The sequence below is a fragment of the Lontra canadensis genome, unplaced genomic scaffold (assembly GCF_010015895.1).
Source record: "Lontra canadensis isolate GAN:19392208 unplaced genomic scaffold, GSC_riverotter_1.0 scaffold262, whole genome shotgun sequence".
NCBI classification, from domain to species: Eukaryota; Metazoa; Chordata; class Mammalia; order Carnivora; family Mustelidae; genus Lontra; species Lontra canadensis.
The window spans coordinates 34,334-60,837 of record NW_022631256.1 but is presented as its reverse complement, the minus strand read 5'-3'; the positions used below and the strand labels follow the sequence as shown (position 1 = coordinate 60,837).

Sequence of the window (26,504 nt, the reverse complement as noted above, 5' to 3'; positions counted from 1 at the left end):
GAACTTTTCTATTTTTCCTCGATGTTTGGCTTCATGGAGATACAACAAGAGCTTTATTACCAACTTGGGCATCTTTCAAAAAAATCAAGGAACATATTTTATTACATTATTTAGTTTTTAAACTTTGAGACCAAGACTGACTTCTCTTTTTATTCTCCATAGTGTCACTGAGTAGATGTCTAATATATGTTGGTTGAAGGAGGGGGAAAAAGATGACTCGTAATTAAATGTACAACCGAATAGGGAAACTATTTCTGAATAAGACAATTCCATTATTAGTAAGAGCGTATCTACAAACTCAGGAGTACATTTATTCTTCATTCTTCATTCTATGCATCTATATTTCATCAATCTTTATCGTCTCTCATTACAATATATAGAGAGCCTGAATAATTATTCTTGTTTTACAGGTGAAAATACCAAGGAACTGAGATATGAAATCTGTCAAGTCACATAATGAGATTCTACAGATCATTCAACTGCCCAGCCCAAATCATCCAACAAAATAAGACACTTCTCTGATTGTAAAGGTTTATTATTTCAATCCCAAAGAGATTTCTTGGTGTACTTGCTTACTCATTTTGGTATGAAGTCTGAATTACTGAAATGTACAGATTAGGAGATTTACATTTAAGACATGCCCTGAGATTTATTCTCCCCATAAAGCCTGCCCCAACAACCTCATCTTCTCATCAGAGACGTTAGAGCTCTCTAGCTGGTACTGGTTACTCTGGATAAAATGGGGATGATGAAATCGTTATTGTTGGTAGAAACTATCTCATAGCATTTTTGCAACTAACTGAGAAATCACGTATGGAGGGTTTAGTGTAGTTTCTGGCATACACCTTTTGCTCAAACAGACAGAACTTGCTGCTGCTGTTAATGATCCTGCTACTAACACTGAGCCTAGAACACAGTCTTCTTGATAAATTTAAGTTCCTTCCCACTTCTTGCTATGTTGATGTGATAATGTGTGAACTACCTTCATTAGGTGAAGGTGTTGTTCTGTGAGGAAAGAGAACTGTTTTTTTTCTATGGCTTGATTAGATGATGAGTAGGTTGGGCCTATCAAACCCATCTTCCTAAACTACAAGTGATCCTAGTCATGCCCCCCCTTGGTCCATTCAAGAGGAAGACTGATACAAAGTTCAGAATTGATTGTCCCATTAGAAAACCCCTGAATGAGGGATTATTCATATGAGCAAAATACTCTGTTGGAAGTTGGAGGATAATTCATCCAGTCAGTCAGTCAGTCAGTCAATACTTATTCAGTGCCCTTGATAAATGTAGCATAGATTACCAGCCCCATCGGCCAAACCTCTGAGTGAGCAGGGGATGGCCAGCAGTAGTCCCTCCGACTTATGACGTGAGGAGGAGGCAAAGGAAGAAGGAATTTAGGACTCTCAAAACAGCAAAGTGAGCTGTGGGCAGTAATTTCTTTTAGAAATAACCAGAAAGAACATGCTGACCCAACAGGCTGTCTGAGGCCCAGAAGTGAATTTCAAACTCTGTGTAGTATGTTTAAAATTGGCACAAAGCTGAGAGATGCTGCACCAGAGATTAAAGAAGGGTTGTGTGTGGCCACAAAGGGTCCTTTTATTTGCTTTTGGAATTGAAGGAAGGATTTATTCACTGATTCTCCTTATACAGGTCTGTGCATGTGCAGGCTTTCGGAATTTTAAGCTGTCATAAGGGCTATGGCTTAGGGTCGCTACAAACATTCTTGTTCAACAACGTTTTAATTTCCTCTATCCCCCCAAAGAGTAAAGCTCTTTGGGGGCTGGGTTGTTAGTGGCATGGCAGCATTTGCAACATCAATATAGAGGACAGAGAGATGCTGGCACACTCAACTGGGCTTCCCCTCCCTAGCAGGAGAGTAAAATCTCAGCACTGGTTGGTACCTCTGAGAAAAGAAGTGGGAAGTCAGAGATGAAGCTACTTATTAGCTCTATGACCTTGGCCAATTCATTTCTGGTACTTTTCATTTCTGTGTTGTCAAATGGACATCGAAGTCTCGTACTTAGCCTTACACGATGACGTGACCATCCAGTGAGAGGTTCAGGAATGTGTTCTGAGACCCCCCACCCTCTCTCTGCAGACTGAAGGGCCTATCACGGTCTGCATCTGGCCACTAACAATAGATCAAATGTGAAGAATACACAGTACGCCTCACAAACGTCAGGAAGCAGAGCAAGAGATTCGGGAAGAATGGGTTGATATTTTTTATACTGGTAACCTGAAGAGCTATGAGTAATTCCCAGTACAACTCTTTGTAAAAGTAAACAGGCATCAAAGGTGTCAGAAAAAAACCGAGCCCTTATTTATCATCAGGGAATTGTCTTCCTTTGGTTGTGCTGTATTTTCAGTTGAAGAACACCTTTTCCAAAGTGTTACTCGGTGCCAGGCTAAAGGTGAGTGTACAGATGAAACGTTTCACCAGCTACTGGATCTCGACTCACCTGGCAACAAGCAAATCTTTACCTCATGGCTTTGGTCTCATAAATCGAAGGGCTTAGGTTCAGCTAACACTGTATTGTTTTGTTTTGTTTTGTTTTAGGAAGATTAATTTGAAACTTATGTTCCCCCAACCCATTTGGCGATCCATTCCCACATATCTTATAAGGGGAGAGACTCAGGAGGGGCTGAGCTAAGGCTTCCTTTTTCTGCTGAAATTCCTCTGAGTGCCGGCACTCTGCTGTTTATTTGCATAAGCATGGCTGTGGAGATACAAGGGACTTCAAGTGAAAGACACGCAGGGTTGGGGTACAAAGGCTCACCAGTGGCAGGAGGTGCTGAATGCTGTGTTTCACTCTTGATTTGTATCACAAGAGGGCATTGGCAAGTGGCCCTTTCCAATCGTCGTGTTAAAAAAAAAAAAAAAAAAGAGGGGCATAAAGGTGAACATTTGAGACTTGGACTAAGCTCCTGCCAGCAGGGATATCTCAATGTTTTTGTTTTATTTATTGAGATCTCACTCCCCTTTACTTAATGTACAGAGCCAAGTTATTTCGCACTGCCACCAAGCAGGGCTTTTTAAATGATTCAGGGAAGTATAGCTTTCATTTAGGTTTGTGCCCTCCAGTCTGTTTATACTGGTCGATACACTTGTCTGAAAAATATAATGGATTAGCACATCATTCAACAAGCTAGTCAGAAGGCAAGCTTAAGGCGACAGACACCAAAAAGTAAATTATAGTCAGTAGTAGGGCTAGGCCATGCCTAGAGGTGGGAAACATCGTATCAGCACAAAACCTGTATTCTCAGAGAATGGTGGTAGAACTGAAAGGGATGAAAAATTTACACTCAAATATAATAAAACAATCAGCTCTACAAATTCATATGGTACTATAAACTGTGTGGTTTATGGCAGCGAAGGCAAGGGGAATCTGGCTCTCACGACCACCCTACACATTATAACCTCAGCTGGGAACAGACACGGATGGCATTTGTTTCATTTAATAGGCCCACTTTTGCAAGCAGGCGTGTATCATGGCTGACTTTACACATTGCATTTAAAGATCTGCTAAATGCCAGTTCGCCAGGGCTTGGTACTTGGCAAACCAAAGGTTAAGGTGGGCTATAGGCAGTGTGGGGGGTCAGCGACTAACAGTAACATATGTCTTCCTTCTTAATCTCCACTCCCTCTCTTTATTCCCTTTGACTTTATTCTCTTTCTCAAGAAACAAAAATGAGGATTGAGACATGTTCTCCAGATTTTGAATGTATATTTTCTCTGTCACCAACTCTGACATGAACCAAATCATCACTGTGGTAGATGTAAGAAGTCTAGTTACAATTATTAAACAACTTTCTATTTTAAAAGCAGTGACAATTAAAAAGAACAACCAGAAATAGATTTTTAAAGCCCAAAGGCTTTTTTTTTCCCCCTTCCATCATGAAATAAATTCCCAACAACAAAACAAACAACTCACTTCCTTCACCAAGAGCTCAGTGAAGGACTGTAATGTTTTCAGACCTTGTACCTCCATGAGATATTCTTTTTACCAATCATGTACTGATCGGCTGGAGGAACAGATAAATAGAACAGGAATGTGGGAGCCTCGGTATTCATCGAGAATGTGAACAACCATTGGAAAACATACAAAGTCAAAGAGAGACTTACAGAATCTCCCATCATATGGGCTGCTCATATGTGATTTAAGGGAAGCAGAAAAGGAAGACGCAAAGATGGGGTTTCAAAGTTAAAAATATTACAGAAAATACTTTCTCCGTTTTTTTCCCTTTCTATACAAATTATCAGATGTTAGTAGGGGGAGGAATGAATACAACCCTGCATCTTGGCTTCTTATATCCTTTGTGGACCTCATCATCAATTACCAGTGGAATCGTCAGGATTGGCAGACCACACTGGTGCCCAACAAGCTACATTAAATGGTGCTAGTCAATTGCACAAGGTATTGGCCCATTCTCCCTCCAGAAAGTCCTAGGATTTTTGGCTCATGGGTGATACCATCATCAGGTTTGACAGAAAAGGGAGTTAGTTACCCTGGCCTTGACCTATGACTGGCCTTTCCTGCTTTGATCTTTCTTAGAGTTGGTATCACTGGTTCTTCTTACATCTGTCAGTTGCACCCCTGAATGGATGGACCAAAGTTGATCAATCCCACCAAAAGCAACTACATAGTCTTTTTCCGGCTTCACCTTTACCCAGTGAGCAACACTATCAATTCTTCTGCAACTGATCTCTCTCCTTCTCCACCTCTACCTCCAAACTCCATTCCCCAACTTCTCTCCAGCAGAAAAGAAATAGTCCTCTATTTCTCAGATTCATGGAAGGCCTTCACAGTACTAAGCTTATCCTTTTGAGACCTGGGTCCAAAGATGATGTCTCTTCTGAATCTTTAATGTATCTTTTCTACACGTCCAGCTTCTCAACCTAAAGTTAAAGTCATCTAAGCCTAAAAATGAGATCTATCAGCCCTATGTCTCCCTCAAAGTACTTCGCACCTTCCCCTTCTCCTACCCAAACTTTTTACCTCTTAACTGCTTGAAGAGAGGTTAACACAACTCAGTGTATTTGTACATCTCATTCAACAACTACTGCATTCTGCCTTCAACCTTCGTGGTGTCAGTGACAACATTCCCATCACTAGTAATCTTCTAACTGATGGATACAATGGCTTTTCCCAGTCCTCATAGTACCCTAACATTTGGGCACATGATCACAGCCTTTTTGGAAAATGTCTTTTTCTTTGACCTTCCTAATCACAACTTCTAGGGTCTTCTTGAGGGAAGAGACTTTCCAGGTCACTTTCTGATAATTTGTACTTTATTTTATAGGTTACCTTCTCTTCTTCTGCCTGTCTGTGAATTGGAATCTTCTCAGAATTCCTTTCCCAGTGGTCCCAACTTCCTCCTTCTTGAACTGCAAATTCAAGAACCCTCATAATCTTATCCACCTCTTTTGGGTACAGGTACAAAGTATATGCTAACCATTTCCCAACCTGCAACTTTAAACCCATTCTCTCCAGCCCTAAAGCCTATTTATCCAACAGATGTCCTACGACTTTCTCAAACGCTACGTCCCTAAATTGGAACAACGTTTTAGAAAAACACTTCCTCTCTGCTTTCCACCACATCTGACCGATCACCAAAGTGTAGATCTTATCCGAACAAGCCTTCTGAAATCCATCCCCTTCTCTTTATTTCCATTGATACGTCCTATTGTGATTCATTTTTTTACTTTCCCTTGATATTTTATTAAATTATTTATATTTTAGTAAATATTAAATTATTAAACTTCCATACTTAATTGGAAGATGCTACCTATCTTTTAATTTCTTTCTTTTTTTTTTTTTTTGCCTGAATAGTTTTTTTTTCCTGAAGCACAGATCTACTATTCCACTTTTCCCTTTAAAACATTTTATGGCTCCCCAGGGTTTAAAGTAGAAAGTCCAATTTCTGTAGTTTCCTAGAACACCCTTTCCAATCTGTCACTGTCCTCACCTTCCAGACTCATCTCTTGCCACAAGAAATGACTTTGCAAATATGCCTCCCTTGGCCTGGAATACAACCTTCCACTTGTCCTTGTGGAAAATGCCCAACAAGGCCCAGGCTAAAAATAATTCTTGGTGGCAAATCATTTTCAAACTTCTCCAGGCAGTTAGTCATCCTCAATCTCTGTTCCTGTGGTCTGTAGTGCATCTTTTTATTGTTAATGCGTGACATCCATTATTCATTAAAATTTTTGCCATCATCTCTGTTCAGGTAACTGCAAGTTGGGTGCCATGTCTATGGCATCTTGAAGACACCAGGTCCTTGAAGGCAGAAACCGTGTTGGATAACATCAGTTTTGAGGACAGTTTTGGACACTTGTGCATCACTCAGTTTTAGCTGAATGCTGGCATGAATGAATGCACATTAAATGTGTGGCAAATATCACAGGTCTCCTGGGTTTAGAACTGATTACTGGGCCCTCCTACTGAATCCTGGAATAGTTCTAATAATGTCAGAATTTTTGGACAGATCTCTGTAACTTTACTAATGTTTTTAGAAGTTCATTTATATACAGTGGCATTGTGAGAATAACTATTTTATGGTTCTGAGCAGGATGCTTAATTGCTCCGTGTCTCAGTTTCTCTTAACCCATAAACCTGGAATCCTTCTACTTGTTAATTACCTAAATCTTTCCAGAGGCAGCTGGCAATATCAGTTAATAGTGAGTGCTTTGGGGTAAAGTGGGATGGGTTTAAGTGCAAGTTCTGCCACTTCCTAGATGTATGACTTTGGGCATGTTGTTTTACCTCTCTGAGCCTCCGTTTTCTTATCTATAAAATACGGATAGTCATTATGGTTAGGATTACAAACTTTAATCATAGGAAAGTGCTCAGAACAATGCCTGGCACCTGGTAAGGGTTTTATAAAGGATATTTAGAATCACTGTTCATTGTGAAGCTATAAATGTGAGCAGAGCAGGTCCACAGAGTGATAAAAAAAGCTTCACAGAGAAGACACCAGAAGCACACACGTCAATCATACAGATAACAATAGCTCAGAATTATTTAGACTTCTATACATTTTCAGTGTGTTCGCACTCTTTAGATCCTCAGACGCCCTTGGAAAGGTTTGGGAAATGTAACAAATATGAATTGATTATGTTTAAATGTCCAGAGTCAATAAAATCACTATTCATCCTCAAAAACGAAATACCTGGTTAAAGAGAAAGTCAGTCTGTCCTTAGAACTGGCCCAGAATAAAAGGGTCGCGGTGAGGTATCCAGGAGAACTACCGTTATTGACATCACTGACCTATAAACATAATCCCTTCAGCAGGATATACAGCACTTCAGTACCCTTGTTTTTCTATAATTGCTATTACCAAAGCCTTTCAATTTCAAGTGCTCGAACGAGAGCAATTCATATTTCAGATAATCTGCCAACGAGGAAAACTAATTTCAAAATATTTGATCATAAAAGTTGTCCTCGGCTTCTACAGAGATAATTTAGTCAAATAATATCAGATAATCTGCGAGCAGTCTTAGCAGGAAATTGCTCCATCTACACAGCCTCCATTTGCACTTATATAAATGTACTGAAAGTGTAGGAGACTTTGACAGCCTGCCATATGTGATTTCATTCCATAGCCTACCTACTTTACCATCAAAAGTTATATCCTTTGAAGCATTGCCAGAATTATTTTACCCCAGTAGATATGCTAGATGTGCCCTTTAAAAGCCATATTATTTCTTTCCTACTCTGACTAGTTCAGGGTAGCATCTGCTCAACTAAATTCCTTTGAAGGTTAAAAATAAAATAGCCTACTTCTCCCAGCCTCCCCTCCTCCGCCCCTACTCTAGTGCTTAGGAGAAAATGTCCAGTGTTGAATGAATTTCAGAGAGAACAGGTTTTAAAGAAGAAGAAGCCTGAGAAATCGCCCCTTCATTTCACACTTAAGAAGAATGAAGATCCAGGCCTTCTGGAAGGTCACCGCCCTGATGAGCAGCAGAGGCAAGCCCAGAACCAGGTGTCTGGGATCGCAGTCCAGAATGCCTTCTCTGGTCTCTCCAAAGACCGAATGGCCCATTAGACAAAAAAGATCAAGCCAGAAACTGACAATAGAATCACCCTCGATCGACGTGGTGTTTCATTCTGTAAACAGAAAATGAATGCTTGGGATTTCATCTCCAGGAAAACATTTGCTTTTTAGAAAGAGTCGTACTTGGCACTCTCTCTCCTCAGTGCTGCTGACAGTTGCACTCAGTTATTACACTGTTGTGACTTGGAAGCTGATGCCCCCAAACAGATTAGAATTAGTAACATCGTGATTCAGGATTGTCTATTTTCCCCTCAGTTTGCTAATCTAGGCTTCTTTTATAATTATTTTAAAAGGCACTATCTGATTTCCTGAGCACCGCCCCAGGTGTTCTCGGTGATAATGAATGGATAAACATATCATCCAGTGTCATGGAGCAGTTGTGACATTTTAGAAATATCTTCAGTTCAACTCTTCTAATTTCAATGTATGTTACACCCAAGGTTGCAGGCCTGTGTTTTTACTAAAGAGCTGAATGAGTCCCCATAATTGCATGATTTACTTGTCTGCTCAAGTGAAAAGGTTTTGAAATGTAGTGAAATGGCACAGTCGTCTCCTGGTCTTTGCAAACCCTGCAATGTCAATTTTAATTAATGAACTGGAAAAATTATGTTTTTTTCTTTTTTCTTTTCTCTCTTTTCTTTTCTTTCTTTCTTTCTTTTTTTTTTTTTTTAAGTTCAGAGAATTGGTTCCTAGTCTCACCTCTTATTTTCCTCTAATTTATATCTTCTGTCCTGAGGGATGTGCAGACTTTTGTCATTCCCACAGATAGACAGACAGGACATCACAAGCAAGCTGAGCTTCTGGTGAACAGCGGCTCAAAGTGATCCTGGCCAGCTAGAGTGCATGGTCTGATCCTGTTCCCCTCATCTGGATGGGGGGTTGCAAACAACCCTCCTATCACACTGGGCGACTGAGTTTTATCCCCATTCTTGCTAGGAATGGTGAGCCCTTCTTGTTCTTAACAAGTGGTCTGCCAACAGAATCTCATTTTCTACATAGTCATTTTTGAGGATCTGAAAGTGGAATGCCTCTGAACACTTTGATTTTTGGACCTCTCTCTTTCCTTTACTTCTCCCCTCCACCCCGTCCCCATTTAGATTCTGCCAAGGAGATAATGATTCTTTGCAGAGACCCTTAAAAGCAAGAAAGAAACTCATCACTTACAGGAGCACCTTGCAAAACAATTTTTATTTTGTCACTTAGCAGTTTTGCTAGCCTCAACATTTCTTAAAAGAAAGCAAGTCTGTATAGTTCATGGGAAAGGACCAGAACTAGCTAGTGCTACCATTCCTGTTCTCTGGAATTTCTCAGCGTTTCTCCTATATACAGACAAGCACATTCAGTGCAAATGTTTTTTAAGCTCCCCAAAGTATCAAGTTTAACAATTAAGGACTTTGACGAACCAGATCTAAGCATCTAATAAAAATATAATAAGAACAAACACCCGAAAGTCCAGCCAGACTACAGAGCAATAATAAAGCTCAGAGTTTCATGTATGTGTTTACACTCCTTAAAGCCTTGGCTCTTTCCTAATCAAGAGACAATCTTCTATTGTTTCCTTGGCAAAGCATTACTAAAAGGGACTGCCTGTGGTTCTAAAGCAAGGCTCCTATTGGGCAGAAAGGCCAAAAGGGAGGAGGCTTCTTGATACACAGCTTGCTTCTCCAAAATGTAAAAGAAAAACTAAATGGAATGTCTGGTTCTTTCCCTGAATTCAAATGCTGAATTACCGACAGACTTCTAAGATCTATGAAATGCCACACCTGGTGCCCAGGTATTTTTTGTCCCCTCTGCTAAGGGCCTGAACTTGCCCTAAAAAAATTCCAATCCCAAACTGCTTTTTTCCTTCCCAGGGAAAAGTTCCTCCTGCTCTCAAAAAGTTTGCACAGTTACTGAAAGTAACAGATTTCATCTGCCAGCCTAGTACAAATGAACAACATCAGAGGAAGGTTTGTTCATTACCGAAGGTGGTAACTTTGCAGTTGTAGGAGGCTGAAAGGGGAGGAGACACCCAAAGGGAAACCTGGTTTGTTGTTTTAGTGAATCACTTAGGAAATTATTTCTATCAGTAGACAAAAATGCAGTAGGCATAAAAAGTCATATCAGAAAGAAAGCAATTGATACATTCCTATATGTACACAGGCATGGACATCAAAAAGATGCTCTAAATCATCCAAACTATTGCTCTCAGTCTCTTTAAAAATGACTACTTAGGAGAAAGCGATTGCCTCTTTGGACAGTCATCCAAGGGGGACTAAGGGAAGAAGAAGGATAAAAGCCATAGGGCATTTGTTGTCTGAAACTGGCATCGATTTTCAAGTTATCAGCCTAGTTCTAGAACTTATGCAAAAACCTAAAGTCAATTTCCTTATTATATTCCAACTGAAATTATCACTGAAATTGTTGCCATGTTACTCCTGTCATGAAAACCATGTCTTCTTATGTAAGAGCTAAAACCCAATATAGCTTGAATGTGTGTGTGTAGAAATGAAATTTGGATTTCACATGAATTTAACGATTCCATGACCTCCTTCCCAAGAGGTCAAGTTATTTCTTATTCTTCATATGAGCAGTGTGCCTTCACTCATCAGTCTCACAGGGTCCAGGCTAAGTGAGGAAGGAGAGCTGGTTTGGGTGTGGAGGTATTATTTTGCATATATTGCCTGTGTAAGCACCACATTATAGACAGAAATTATCTTTACTTTCCAACTTTGCATAATAAAATAAGCCATTAAATTAATACCATATAGAAAATACTGCTTGTCAGGCAAAGAAATGTACATTGCTTTCCAGAAAACCGGGGATATTACATTGCCAACGCCTGCATGAATAATACATGGGTTAATTCAGAAAAACACCATTTCATTATTTAAAAATGAATAAATTACAGACTTAGAATGATGACTAAATTTTCTTCTCCATCTCACTTTTGCTCAGCGCTCTACTTTCAAAGCAAGAGTGAAAACACCATTTTATCCATGCAAATAAAACAAGCTAGCTCCTCAAAAAGTATTGTTTTCTGCTTTTACGTTTCCCAAGCCCACGAAATGAAGACGCTTCATTTTCTTTTCTTTTTTTTTTTCTCTTGATCACACCACCTCCAGAAATTAAGGAGCCATGGAAAAGGTCTTCAAATCATACATCTGAAGATGGTGAGCCTATGTCTTATTGTCTCACGGTGCTGAGATACAGTCTAACTAGACAAGCCTTCCCTTTTGCAGACAAGACTTTCTGTGTTTTAGTCTCAGGGCCTGGTAAAATATGTTCAAAGGAATAAACAAGAGGAGTGTAATTCTCATGTATGTTTTCCAGCTTTCCTTCATTTTCCTTCAGAGATCTGGGTTTACTTGGAAGGCCTGGTAAAAATCGGTCCCCTTTGGGGACTGATGAATGCACGCCACAGAGCAAGAAAGAAATGCTCCAGTAATAACAAATTAATTTCGAGTTAAAATAAGTAAAACATCCCCATGCAGCGCATTTCGGCGGAGCATAAAGTGACAGCCAGCAGATGATTCTACCGATTTCTAATGCTGGAAATTCGGATGGCATTTACTAGCATAACCTTTCAACTCTGAGCACATCAATAGAGGCCGACAGTGGCTTGAAATATGATTCCTTGCAGATAGCATATCCTCATTCATCTGACTGCTGATCTGTGCTCCACTGCACAAGCAGCGTCTCACCCACTTCTGAGAGGACACTAATAAAAAAGGCATCAATTTTCAGCTCTAGTACTACTGTGATCTCTTTATATGTTCGACATCCAACATTAAATTAAAATGCTGTTATAAATCCTACTTTCTGAATCTGGAATGAGTGTTGGGTTTTTGTCGCATGAGACTGCAGCAAATCTTGTCAAAAGCAAGGAAGCACGTCTTGTTCACTCAGAATTAATGTTGTGGATGAAAGAAGGAGGTAAAAGGGGTCGAATGTGGTGAACGGAGGGTGTCAAAGCCAGTGGGGACCATAGCTGGAGGGTGCCAAGCCAGGCAGGGTATTTGCTGCTTTCAAGAAGTGGCTAATCAAGAATTGTAATTACCAGCGACAAGCCGAGTAGCGGGAAGATTACTGATACATAGACAGGCGTGGGCGCGCGCGCACACACACACACACACACACACACACAGCTGTATATAACAACAGAGAAATTTGAGGCATAAAAAATGGTCAATTATTCCTATTTGGCAGAAAAAAAAATATTTTGTAAACACCAGTGGTCCGTCCTGAGGAAGCCTCATGGATTACATCGAATCAGCACATCAGAGGCTGCCACTGGGAGGCAAAGCCCCATAGTACAGGGGGACGCCTCATCTGGGCCTTATATCAGGATTACATAATTTTAAAGTAACCAGAGAAACACCTCGAGTTCCTGAAGGGAGGAAACAACATTAGGAAAAACTAAAAGGTGTAGATTAAAACAGTTTCTGAAGCTTTCTGTGTCAAGACTGGGCAGAGGGGTGAGGGGGAGGCGGGGGAGGGAATAAAAACAACAACAACAACAACAAACCGCAAAACCCAAAAAAGCCCCCCAGAAAACAAAAAACCAAAACCTTGCAAGCACAAGGAAAAAGGAACCGCCTGACTTTTTCCATTTTTGCTAAAGATGGAGAAAGCCCCAGAGAGGAACATGAGGGAATTTTCCTCCTCTTTTTGATAAAAGGATCCCCGCTAATGCAAGTTCTCACCGGGTACTCTTTGACCTAAAAGGTAGGAAGATGGCTTCCACGAAGACACGGAGTGCAGAGCTGCTGTGCTCTGCCTGGCTCATTCATAATTATGGATGAAATAAAGAGGCGTGTTTGCCTATTCGGGAGGGTGGGGTGGAAGGAAAAGGGGGAATAAGGAGCAGTTCAATATCTGGATCGAACAGAGGAACTTTTTCCCCCAAGGATCCTGCTGGGAGGAACCTTGACATGCACAAAGTCAGAACGTAGACACAGTTGCCCTGGTGAGAACGATAAGGTCACCCGTGGGATTGCTGAGATTATCTCTGTCAAGCACTCGGACAGCATGCAGTCAAATGATGCATCATGCAGTCATTTTCGGGGGGGAAAAATCAATTTCTTCACCAGGTCGCTATTTGCTTTTCAAAGTGCCCTTGTAGGCCTTCACCACCAAGCATTTATCAATTTAAATGTTGTAAATTGATAATGTGCCACTGGGCCTTGTACTGTTTCTGAATTATTTTGATACTTATATTTTCTCAATAGTCTCTAAACCCTCAGAGCTTCCACATTCAAAAGGGCATTTTTCTTTGTTACACCAAGAAGTGATGAACTTTTTATGATTAGTACAGGAGAAAAATGCAGACTTGCCGGGGGAAACACACACACACACACACACACACACACACAGAAGCTGAGGAAAATTACACATTTTTCTTTCTCTCTCTTTTTTTTTTTTTAAGTTGAGGTATACCCACTTGAAAGCCTTTAAAGGGGGGTCACAAAGCAATATTCGGAGGGCTACACATATTCCCTTATTCAAGGAACCCCAGTTATCTCAGTATTGCCTAAAATTAGAACACCAACCCCAAAAACACTAACACGTGGCCCCATTAGGCCCCGTGCCGTGTTGAAATAATACCTTTTTTGTCTTTATATTCCAGCTATCTAGGAAGTGATGATGCAAACAAGAGTAAAAACTTGTAAGGAAAGCTAGTGTCTTCCTTTTTTCATCCTACTAAAGCAATATATACAGATATATATATATATATATATGTCTTTTACAAACATGGAAGTGAGAATATTAACCACATACTAACCTCAACTTGATTTGCATTGAAAAAGGGAGAACGGAAGAGTTGAGGGTGCACTTTGGAAAAGCAAAAGAAAGACATGGCAGTTGCAAAGCATCTTTAACCTCCAGTGATTTATTGGCCCTCGGCCAAGTTATCAGGGGAATCTAATTCTTCTTTATTATTCAAATAAACCACATTTGGCACCATGGTTCCCTTTCAGAATAGCTTCACAAATAGACTGAGCTCTGTCATTTATTTGACCTTGTACTTGTGTGCTGTAGCTGTAATTTTATTTGCCATTCTATATAACAAATGCAGAGAAATCTAGAGTATGGGGATGAACAACAATAGGATGGGGAAAGGAGTTGGTGGTAAATGTATCTGCAGGGCTAAAAAAAAAAAAAAGACTAAATTCAAAACAATCATTTACCCCTTTTCACTTTCACCTCTTATTAGCCCTTCTGTCTGCGACCACCCTGCCCCTTTCAGCAAGCTGCCTTAAAACAAGCCAATTTGTAAGCTTGTCTGCGGCTACTTTCCGGAGGGCTTACGACAACAAGGATGTATCTTCCACCAGGACGGGGACTGGGTGAGAAGTGTTGGGCAAGCTGACACTGGAGGCAGTTGGGGCGAGATTAGGAAGCATCTCAAGAGAGTGGTTAGCTGGCTGCAGGGTATTTTCTAATGATATCACAGTGTAAAAATCTGTTAATTTCCCAGTTTGCTCTAGATCCTATTTTATTTTAAATAAGACTCTATGTTAAATTGAAAACATTTTGCTGGCACAGGTGTGCATCAAGAATCATCATTTCTCACCCCACTTTCAAAGAAAAATGTTTTCAAAAACTACAAGTCCTTTTTTATCCTCTGTTTAACTGAGACCCATGTCCTCTGCCTCCAGCAACTGTACTGTTAAACTTCTCATCAGTAGTTAAGAGAAAATGCAGGGTTTGTGTATGTATGGATGAGGGAAAGCTGATTTATACAAGCACATAAACCATCAAACTAGTCAAAGCTATTATGAGGCCTGGATGTCAGAAAATGACTCGCAGAATGATCTTCAGCACACCAACGTCTGGGGAGGGGGAAGAGTCTCCTGTCTGCTTATGAGATTTGCAATATGTTCATTCATATTGGTTACATGGTCAATACAGCTTTGCTCTGAATATGAACTCCAACAGAAGCAAATCAGTATGTCATAATCCATATATTGACCTCTACAGAGATTATATTTGAGATATATTTTTATACTGCAGCCCCAGAAAAACTTTGCTTTCCTTAAGAAGCAATGCTTCCTTATTTTTTGAAGAATGGCTGTATTTCCCTTTTTGCTTTGGTTACCAGGGAGCTCACTGCTAAATATGAGGCTTTATCAGACTACTTATATCCTTTTTTTAGAGCCTCTATTGTGTTTGCCTACTATGGGGTAAAAAAATGACTTAATTTTACCTTTTCTTTCCTTATACTGTGGCTATATTGTGCAATTATCTTTTTAAATTTTTTTTGTGCTATTATTTTTTATTTATGCATTATTCTATGCATTTGTGGAAACAGGAGGGTATAAGCCAATGAATGAATATTTCTCTAAGTCCTATATCAACTAGAAATTTTTTTTATTTATCATAAAAAGTCTCCTTTGGATCCTTTGGTGATTACGTCCCTTACACCCTGGAAGAGATTTCTTAAAATCCTACTATGTATCATTACTACATTTTCAGTGCTAGGTAATACACTGTTTTCTTTCTTCATTTCCACTTATGCTTATTCCATGATAGCTACAAAGTAGAGTTAGTTTTTAACAGCTCTGAATGTTATCACCACGTATAAGAAGGCATTTAATCCCCACAAAATCAAACTCAGTATCGCTATCTGGGGCTCTTTCTTTAAGATGTCTTCACAGTGAGTAGTTGGGAATCATCTTTACTTAGGGAAGCAAGCCAACAGTGCATATTTCTATAACCTGAAACCCCATCTTGGATGTTGAATGAAATATATATCTCTGGCAAAGTCAAAAGGGCTGCCCAAGGAGGTTTGAACCTCATTACAGATCCCTTCCCTCCCATCATCATGACAATATGAAAATACTTCAGAGAGAATAACCGCCACATGCATGCACTGGACACCAGGAGCTGTTACACTCAACAGAGGGTAGAGAAGAAATCTGCTCTGTCTCCATATTCACACCATGCCAACAGAGCTCAGTAGAAGTTTCTCTACTTAGTTTTCTCACAAGTCAAAATATCATCCTAATTCTTTCCTGAACATAAGCCACTTTAAAGCCACCATATTTATTTACATGTTGAAGGAAAATAAAACTGAGGAAGGAATATTTTGAGAGTTACAAAGGCAGATATAACTACGCTCTAACAAGCTGACGTGCTCACAATATTCCTCAACAGTTTTGCTGGGTAAGTCTTTGATGATATGAGTTATGCTTTGTCTTTATTTAACAAAACTATTTAAGAAGGAACTGAGGGACCATAATTTCATAGACTCCTTATCTCTGTCTAGAATTTGATGGAATAACTTCTGAGCCAAAGTTGTGGGACACAAACAGAGTGTTTGGTTTGCATTCAATTAAGGGTGTGTGTGTAAAAAATTAAGTATATACTTAATTGAATAACTTTGAGCACATTTTACATAGCACATCCCCCATGAGGACCCTGTACCCGCACAAGTGCCAGAGGTCACTGAAGAAACTTGAAAAGGGTTGAGTGTCAAGGATCCTATTAGGACTTAGAACATAACATTTACTGGGTTGGAAATCCTTTCCCAGAGTATTGGCATAGATTTTTTTTCCCTTCTCATTCTTTAGGCATTTAAAAACATCCCGTGCCCTTAATTGGATTATTTTCGCGTTAACCTGGAAGTACTCATAAACTTTGGTTTCGAACGCTGAACACCTACATCGGCATATGCAAATCACTTCCTAGTGACTTAGCCTTCATCACTTCCAAATGAAGCCCTCTGTACCTCATAGATTTCACCTGCATGTCCCACCCTTGCTGGGGACACTGAACACATGTACCATGGAGGGTGAGAGACACCGGGGCCAGCGTTTGCTCCCGGGCAAGGCAAGATGCTGACTATTGATACACACTTTAAAACCCATCACATAAAATAGCAGGGAATGACTGCCCAGAAGGTGCCAGCTACTGTTCCATGTCTACACAGCTGCTTTATTCTGCAGAAACCTCAATTATTTGTCTCAGATTTTAAGAAAAGATTGACTTAATGTTACAGTAGAAAAGCAGTGAAATATACTGCTTTTAAGGAGAAACCAGCACAGGGTTAAAGCCAAATTTTTCTTGAACAGATGATATTTCAGATGGCCACACTATTCCAGATGCATCAATTTCCTTGAAAATCCAATCCATATATGTGCATATGCTGTGCTGGCAGGAGGACTGACTGAAATGGCCAAAACCCAAGAGCTAATATTCTTTTGGCCAGAATAATGCAATTATTATTTTCCTAGCTATCAGTCTAAGCATACAGAGCCATCTGTTATGCAAAGCAAACATACACATCTCAATTACAGAAAATGCAGTTGCCTTGACAGAATTTGGATTACACCACTAACCAGGGCTGTAAAATGTGTTTTGAGCTAGTATATAATGGATGCTTTTCAGGAGTTCCCTAATTAGCATTTACCTGCTTAAACTAATTATTCATCCTTCTTCTTCACCGGCTTATTAAACTTTGTTGGATATTCTGCGTAAAACAGATGAATATGGGCATTGCAGAACAACAAACAGTGGTGTTTCCAGTTCTGAGCAGTGTGAACGAACATGGCGGTGTGCCCATTTCCAAACTGGAGATTCTCAAAAACTCCATCCCAAACAGATTAAGACAAGGATTAAAATCTCTGAAAGGCTGCGACAAAACCAGAGATTTCAACAAGATGAAAGAATACTGACAATGAGTTAACCATAGCCCTGTTTCCATCATTTGGTTTGTTAAAACCCACATGCAATAGAATTTCTCTATAAACTATAGCCAATAGCTTGCGTGTTCTTCAAGGAAGAGTTAATGGACCCTTGCTTGGATTCTCAATAGTAAATAATCAAATTTGGCAGCATTTCCCCTCCTTCTCCAACCCTCCTCAAATGCCAAATATCTTTCTTATTTCCCAATGTCCTTCTTGATTTAGCTCTTACCCAGCAAGCTCACTAACAGCCAAAATGTTCCAGCCATGCTGGATGCCTCCTTAGAGGGGTGCCAACTTTCGGAAGCAGTGAGTCTGGGGTGGGTCTTGCTTAAGAGGAGAGAGACAAATCTTATCTCCATCTTTAGCTCCAAGGGACAACTGAATGAGAAGTAGATTATCCAACTTGGCAGATCATCACATACATACAAAATCCCTCCCACCAAGGCTGTGTTCTCCTCATGCCAAACCACCAGATGAAAAGGGTCAAACTCCGTCAATCACCTGTGTGGGGGCAGATATCCAGATGTTCAGCATTTTTACGGGGGGGGGGGGGGAGAAACACCACATCTGGATAATTAGTGGAATTGAAAACTTTTCTTCAGGGGATTTTGACATTCTGTAGATGTAGCCCGTGTCCCTGAATCCGACAGAAGTAAAATTTGTGTGTTCCGGGGGGAATATCAGGAAATAACATCTAGGAACTTGTCCCTTGCCCCAGCTGCCTCCATCTTCTTTTCTTTCAACCTCTGACGGACACGTGCGAGTAATTAAACTGCACATCATGAAAGGCTATCTTATTTTATGAAATTGTCTTTCAGCATTAAGAAGCATTTGCAAAGGCAGCAAAATATATCCTTGCTGGAACCTTCCCTGCAACACATTTTAATGGTCTCTTTCAGCATTTCTTGACTCCAAATGACTCCCTGTCATTGTGTCAGCTCCCAGGATAATGCAGGGTACTCCATAAACATCCAGTAATAGGACACAAGGGAAGCACCATTAGTGTGTCCCTCTTCTACCGGGCACAGAGGTTTCAAAGTTCAAAACAACGGAGGAAGAAACTTCATTTGTTCTCAATAAATTAATAATGATCCTTGGGGGGAGGGGGAACTAAAGTTTTGGAGCACAAGTTTGTTCCAAGCGTTCCGAACGGACAGAATTTTCCCACTGACTTTGTGAGAAGAGACAAGTAGAGGCATTAAAGAATAAATTTGATAATTCATGCTAAACAGAATATCTATTGGAGAGGGAAAAGCACAAGGCGGAAGGAGCCTTCACAATCTCCGTCAAGAATCTAAATTGTCATTTTACTTACTTGTGAGAGGCCTAGGTAGATGGAGACGGTTTCGGAAATGTACAAAAATTTTCCTTCTTGATTTAGTGCAAATACAAAGCCATCCAGGGACTGTGGAAAAAAATAAATATATAATTAAGTTAATAAACATATGATGGAGATTTAATTAATAAGGCATGTGACACAAAGCAACACATACTGAATTTAAGACCCTGTTTTTCTTCATGGTTAACAAAAGTCCGAAAATACTCTACCATTGCCCTGTAAATGAACAAACAAAAGGTCTGAACGAAGACTACGAGCTTTCCTTTAATTCAGGATCTGCCTGTGTCTCTGTCATTCTGATCAAGATACATTATATTCATGTACAAAATCAGGTAAGGATGATTTTATGAGCTGTTGCCTTTATTGTTTTTTTGGATTCAGTAGTTTAAAAGATTAAATCCGCCAGATTCTTCATTAAATAGCTGAACAGGAATGGAAACTGTAACAAAACGAGAAGGAAAAAAACGGGTCCCTCTATGAAGAGCAAGTAAAATCACCACTTGAGCTACTGTGGACATCAATAATTTGCTAATTAATAAAGGATTATACCCTTCTCACCCCCAGGGCCTATTGTGGTAGAACAAATAGGAAAAGTCAATACATTATGGGTGAATGATTATAGGCTGAAATCTTACAAACTGTAATCCTTTTTTGCAAAACTCTATGCTTAAGTTTTATTGTGATAGATCTAGATTCTATTACAGCTTCTGAAATGGAAACAAAAGAAAGGGGGTGGGCAGAGCAGGAAGCTATGCATCATCTCTAACTCCCGAAACCTTTGTCCAGTTTCTAAATGGGGGGTTGCATTGTCAGTTTGACGAGTGGTGTCAATCATCAAGGACTCCCAACTGCAATGTACCACCTAAATGGAGAGAACATTTGTTTCAAATTCTTGCAATCCAAGTGCATTTTCTACCCTCCAGCCTCTTTATGTCTTTTGTTTCGCTTTGTGTAATTTATCTTGAACCAGGTAAATGGCCCAAGTACTGCTTAAAACAAAAAGTTTCCAAGAGTAGTGTTTTTTCCAAAGGCTGTGAGTTTTGGAAAAATAAGAAACCCACATTGGGAACAGAGCATGTGGCAACACTCAATGACCTAATTCTTAAATATGGAAAGGTGGAAGTAGCATGTGACATTCAGGTAGAAACATGGACCATCTCAAATCCCAGCAATAATTTCAGTTGTTTAAAATACTGAATATTTTTTGGAGCTCTAAACATACATATGAAATATATATATATATATTTATGTATTATATTTATGTATGTACATGGGAATATATACATTTGGATTCCATTACACACACAAACACACACACACACACAGATATGACATTTGGCTTCCGTACTTCCTGACCCATTTTTAGAGCCCCACTGGTCAGAGACTGTGGGTAGCCCCCAATCTCCTTCTCTGATTAGGTAGGTTCTGAAAACATTTCCAAAGACACATTACATGATTACATTACACATTTCATGATAGACAAGCTTTTGGTCAGGATATCGTCCATTTATTAAGCAATACACGCTATGCAGTTTGCATGTGTTATCTCTTTTAATTTTCACAAGTATCATTTGAGGTAATTATATTATGATCTACATTTTATAGACAAGGAAACTGAGGCTTAGTGAAGGCAGGCAACGTGCCCCTCTCTAGCTAGTGATGGAGTCAGGATTCGAACTGTGGTCGTCGGAATTAATGACAAGACTGCCTCCACTAAAACAAAGGTTCTCTGATTGTGTAACTTAATGGAAAGAAATGGCCATAACATTTCTGAAGTGAAACTTTGCTAAGAGGCAGCCTATGACTTAAAAATCGTCACTTGATTTTGAATGATTGTTCAGATGACAGAATCCCACTATCAGGAGACAGACAGGAAGTGGGATGACAAGAGAGTTCACAGGTCACTCCCACAAGAGGTTAACTTGTCACCTTGCCACGTAATCTCTCTCCTAGAATCAGCTATGGGACAAGGAACAAAACACTGCTTAGTGGGCTCCTTCCCTTTGACCACACTGCCACCCACTCTGGAGCCTGGTGAGAGCCAACCTTTCAAGCGTGGAGTGTGGAAGAGTGGACTCTTGCTTTGAAAAAGTGCAAAGGGACAGATGTTTCTTTTGTGGAAGTTTGGGAAGGATCTGTTTCCACTTGTCTTTACCTCACCTAAGAGATCTCCTGAGGCTGACTCACGAAGATTAAGACCCTCCCTCCCACTCCTTTAAGCCTTCCCCATGGACAGGTTTTCCACTCAACCCAATGGCCATGCCCTGGCATACACAGAAAGAGAGCTTTGCAAGCCATCTTCTCACACCTTAGAGTGCTGTTGTCAGATTAGAGAGACAGAGAGAGACAGAAGACAGGAGAACCTTTTATGGGAACACAGGACAACCAAAAGGCTAACTGAGAGAAGAAAGGACTGATGGACCTGGCAGAGAGATAACCCCCTGTCCTCTAAACACTCATTTTACAGGTGAGGAAACTGAGGCACAGAGAGGTTTAGTGCTTGGACCCGATCATACAGTCAGCGGGTGGCAAAGCTAGGATTAAATCTGCTACACCCTGATGATTCTGTTCAAGCATTTATGACACTGGATGGTCCTGACTGGCTTATTCAACTCCCAAGGAGACTGAATTTCTCAACAGTGGGCAATGTCTTAGTCATCTTCATCTGGCCAACACCTAACAATTGCTCAGACCAGACTTAGTAAGTCCAGTTCTACCTCTAAGCCCAAAGCTCCTTCCCTTAGATCACAAATGCTAGAATGACTAAGAGGGGTGGAAATTATCTTCCCCAAGAGTCCTGGTCATGAAGCTATTAGAGTATTTGCAGATGCTGACATCACAGATATCTAACACAGCCTGGGATATCTCTTAACATTTGCAAGACCAGAGTCAGACTAGATTCTTTTGTAGTTCTCCAAAATACTAAGTGCGGGCCATTTGCCAGCCACATACATCCTTTACGTTCTCACTGAAAGCAATCGTGATTTTGTAACATTAGGTTCATATCTCATGTATTTACTAAAACAGTAGAGGATGTTTGGGCATGATAGCAAGGAAAAAAAAAAATTTCTGGAGGCTAAACATCTGATGCTATTAAGCAGCAGCGATCTAAGAACTGGCCAGTTTTGTTTGGCAAAGCAGAGGCTCCAACACATGTTCCAATTTCCTGGTGAGATTAAAATGAGTCTATGTCTACATGACACAAAGCGTCCAGTCAATTCAATTAAAAATAACAGCCAATTTGGTGTGGGAAGAACACAACTCGTCAGATTAGTTGTTTGTCATCACAGATGTAAAAAAAAAAAAACAAAAAACCCAAATCCCCCAAAACCAAAATACCCCAAAAAAACCAAAAGACAAAACTAAACTAAACCAAAAAACCCTGGTTAGACTTACTTTTTTTTAAAGATTTTATTTATTTATTTGACAGACAGAGATCACAAGTAGGCAGAGAGGCAGGCAGAGAGAGAGGAGGAAGCAGGCTCCCCGCTGAGCAGAGAGCCTGGTGTGGGGCTCGATCCTAAGACCCTGAGATCATGACCTGAGCCGAAGGCAGAGGCTTTAACCCACTGAGCCACCCAGGTGACCTTAGACTTATTTTTTACCTTTATATTTATCATGTCAATTGTATCTACAGTGTGAGATGAATGTCCAAAACTCAGATCTGATTATGTTTCAACTACGGAAATGGAATATGAACTTGGGTCAGCAGTAGACTGGCGAGGCTGCCCTTCAGCCTTTGCCACTGCCATCACCTTCTGACTGAGGGTCATCCCCATCCATAGTTAGTTCTGTTCTGTTCTGCTTAGGGAAGTCTTAAGAGTAGCATTGATAGTGGTTTCATGTGTGTGTCTCCATCTTAAAAGGTGGCAGGAGGAGGGAAACATCCGATCCGCTAGTCTTGGGAACCAAAAGTGATCAATCTGAAAGTTCTGTGGAATTTTTAAAAATTAGATTCAAGATAGCTACTACATACATTCCAAGCTCTTTGAATCACTGCAGGCTACTTTTTAATTTTTTTTTTTTTTTTAACTGCCCACTGTTTTCAACAGGCGCCAATTAAGATTCTGGGGTCAAAGGGTTAATTACATCTCCTTACTCACTATGTAGAATTTTCTGATTATTAACTAAGGTTGGATTAAGATGAAAAAGAATCTACACAAATGTTAATGCTAGTCCCTCCTTGAGAAGATTTATTATAAAGCCATGCTGAAATCTATCTGCTTTCCTCAAAGCAGATGGAGAACAAAATCTTAGAAGAAACAGTAAAATAGACATTTTAAAGGCATGCTAGTATCTGATTTATCAGGACAGTTTTCTTATTACTAAAACCAGTTCTTAGCCATCCTGACAGGGCTGATAGGAGATTTCCTTTGTCACATCCTGGTAAGTCTATGAGGTACACACATACAGGAGGGAGGCTTGGATGCAGAAGTCAGGAGCTACAGCATATCTGAATAGTAATGCCTGTAATTATAATTTATATCCCCTGACATCAGTGTAACATATAAAGTATAAGGCACAGTTTCTTAACCCCAAAAGCTGAGGGCCTCTAACAGTATTTGTCAAATGATGAGGTTATTTCCTTGCAGGGTATGAAACTAACTATAGCTTCATGATCGAAGGTACACTAATGTTTAATGCATTGTACTAAATGGATTTATATTTGTCAAAGTAGTTTTGTCTCTGCTTTTTTTTTTCTTTTTCCTGCATATTCCACTGCAGCCAGATTTCACAGAGCGAAATCCTACTATGGTGCCCTTCGAGGGGGTAATTCTCACGTATATAACCACTCTGAGATTAGTGGTTCTTTCTTCCACATTCCAATGCAGAAGAGAGAAAAAAAAAATCACCCCAAACTCTTTTCCTATGACCTCACTCCAGTTAGAGTGAAGAATTACCAGTAGGCTAGGTTATTTTAATGACAGATTATTTTAAACTAAGCCTTCACCATCTGTTCCACCCCCTAATTATGAATGCAAAAGGAACATATTTCACAATTACATCAGTAAAGAAGTAAGATACACGTGATTTAAATGCATGCATGTGCTCCGTGTCCAATGCACCGTGCATCTGTGATGTTCTTCTGATTCAGGCTTAGACTGTGCAGAAAATACCCAACCCTGAGAGAGGACAGTCTCTGGCACACTCAACTTTCTCCCCAGACCCAGCGTTTTTCATTGTTATGACAAAATCCTGTTAGAGCAGGAATAGAACATGGATGTCAGCACAAGGCTTGCAAGCCATTAGATAAGAGTATTTTGTAACTGTGGAGACATCTTTGCTGTTCATAAGGAGAGGCTGCATGAGAACATTTCTTCTGCTTTCTGAGCAATGGGTTAGCACTGGAAATGGGGGAGTCTGCTCTTGGAACCAGGCCTCCATCATCATGAAACAAGTTGAGTGAATCAGCCAAGCACAGAAGAAGCCTGGCCTGAAGAGTGAGGACAGGGCTTCAATACCTATCTTTCCACTCTCTTTTGGCAGCAGATAAAAGAGTTAGAAAGACAAAAATGTTTCTTAAATTTTTTCTGGCCTTTGGATACAATAACACTTTGACAGAGCTCATTAAAATGCCATATTGCCCTCTGATTGCACTCAGGAGGTGATGCTGGACTGCTCACGCACACATGTGGACTCCCAGCAAATTCAAGGAGCCTGGGACGAGGCCCAGAAGTGCCCACATGTATCTGTTTATGGGGAAGAAAAAGTTTCCCGAATTTTGTCTTTGCAATCTGAGTTTTAACAATCAAGCCCTGTGCAGAAACAAAAGCTTTATTTTTAGAGGTAGGAATCTAAGGCAAGTATATTTTCTTAAAGAGGATGAAAGCAAACATCAAAGGTTTGGGCTTTAACTCCGAGGAATCTTCCAGAGCTTTCTGGCTCCCATGTCTCTTCCTTTTCCCCCTCCTCATCACCACGAGTCAATAACACAAGGGCTCGCACGGGTTCATGTCATTATCATGTACCCAAAGCCACATGTTCCCCCATCACAACCAAATTAGAGTCATTCAGTCGCATCTGAGTGTTTTCCCACTAAAAAAGGATTCCGGAACAACAGACCTTGGTGCCTCACAACACCTCTCCTAAGAGTTTCCTAAAACACATAAATCTAAACATCTTAGGTGAGAAAACAAGGCAGAGAGGCACAGACGGCCTCTCTTAGTCCTTAGTGGAGAGTTACCAGAATAAAAGGAGAGATGTTGAGCTAGTGAAATGTTAAAACATGAAAAGAACAAAGACATCTGCTTTCTGAGCAAGGAGATCAGGTTTTGCTTCTGCTCATTAAAATTCCATTTTGTGGAAGCTGTGTATCAAAGTGCTGACCTTTTTTCTCTGGGATGCTAGTTCAAGCCTTACATCCAGCCTTGAGGCATGTAGATTTCTTGATGTGAACATCCAGCCAAATGGACAACAGGCTCGGGTATAAAGACAGGGTGCGGCATTGCGTGGAGTCGCACGTGTCTGTGTCTCTGAGTCCCGGGTCCGGGGCAGGAGGGTGCACAAGCTGACCCCACGTGGTCTGTGGCCCGTCCTGGGAGACTGGCACTCCACGGGGCGTTGGTGTGAGCAGCCCATGTGCTGCTCCCGAGCTCCTGTCGCCTGAGGGAGAGGAGTCCCGGTAGTTACGCTAAGGCACAGATAATCACTGGCACACCAGAACGTCTCCTTTTTGTGCATGGGGTATACAAATTTACCAAAATGTAGGCTCTTCAGAATCCGGGAGCTCATTCCTTATTGCACATCTTTCCCTTTTAATTTAGAGTTCTCTCTCAGGTTAAAGGAAGAATTTCCCTGCCAGCGGCAGTACTATAAATAGGACATTGTACTAGTCCTGAGAAGCCAAAAAACATCTCTTCTTTACTTTGGGTACTCATGGAGCTTGGTCTCACACAAAGTTCCAGTGTAATTCCAGTTGTCTACATTATACAAAACAGTATAGAGATTAGACCATAATTGTTTTTTTTAATTAATGTATTTATTTGAGAGGGGGCAGAGGGAGAGAGAGGATCCTCAAGCAGACTTCCCTCTGAGCGTGGCACCCAGCGCAGGGATCAGTCTTATGACCCTGACATCATGACGTGAGCCACAACCAAGAGTCAGGTGCTTAACTGATCATGCCACCCGGTGCCCCTAGATGGGTATTATTTAATCCTACCTTACGGATAAGGAAGCTGAAGCCCAGAGCCATTAAGGACATGGCTCACTGCCACTCATCAGTATGTGGTAGAGCTAAGAAAGAAGGATCCCTCTTTTTCCTCCTGATGCTCAGACTACCTGCTGGGTACTTCAGTTGTTTCGCCTGCCGTCGAAGGTGCTCAAAATCTGTGCTTCCTCCAGCATTTCTTTCCAATAAGCAATTCTCATATTCCTATATTTAAGTATGATGCATTCAGAAAACAACTGTTGAGTGCTCACTATGCCCTGGTTCTATACCA

At 40.5% G+C, this 26,504-nt stretch overlaps 1 protein-coding gene across 1 annotated transcript in view; it reads right to left on the bottom strand.

The window, feature by feature from the left end:
- The window catches only part of LOC116862572 (neuronal PAS domain-containing protein 3-like), a 241,677-nt gene extending 215,411 nt beyond the window's left edge, over positions 1 to 26,266 (bottom strand). Inside the window, exons 1-3 of the mRNA XM_032849932.1 lie at positions 26,225 to 26,266; positions 25,426 to 25,668; positions 19,042 to 19,131 (exon numbers count right to left, since the gene is read on the bottom strand). Coding sequence (XP_032705823.1) covers positions 19,042 to 19,131; positions 25,426 to 25,668; positions 26,225 to 26,266 — 375 coding nt within the window. The remainder of the gene's footprint in view (positions 1 to 19,041; positions 19,132 to 25,425; positions 25,669 to 26,224) is intronic.
- Positions 26,267 to 26,504: the final 238 nt, after the last annotated feature.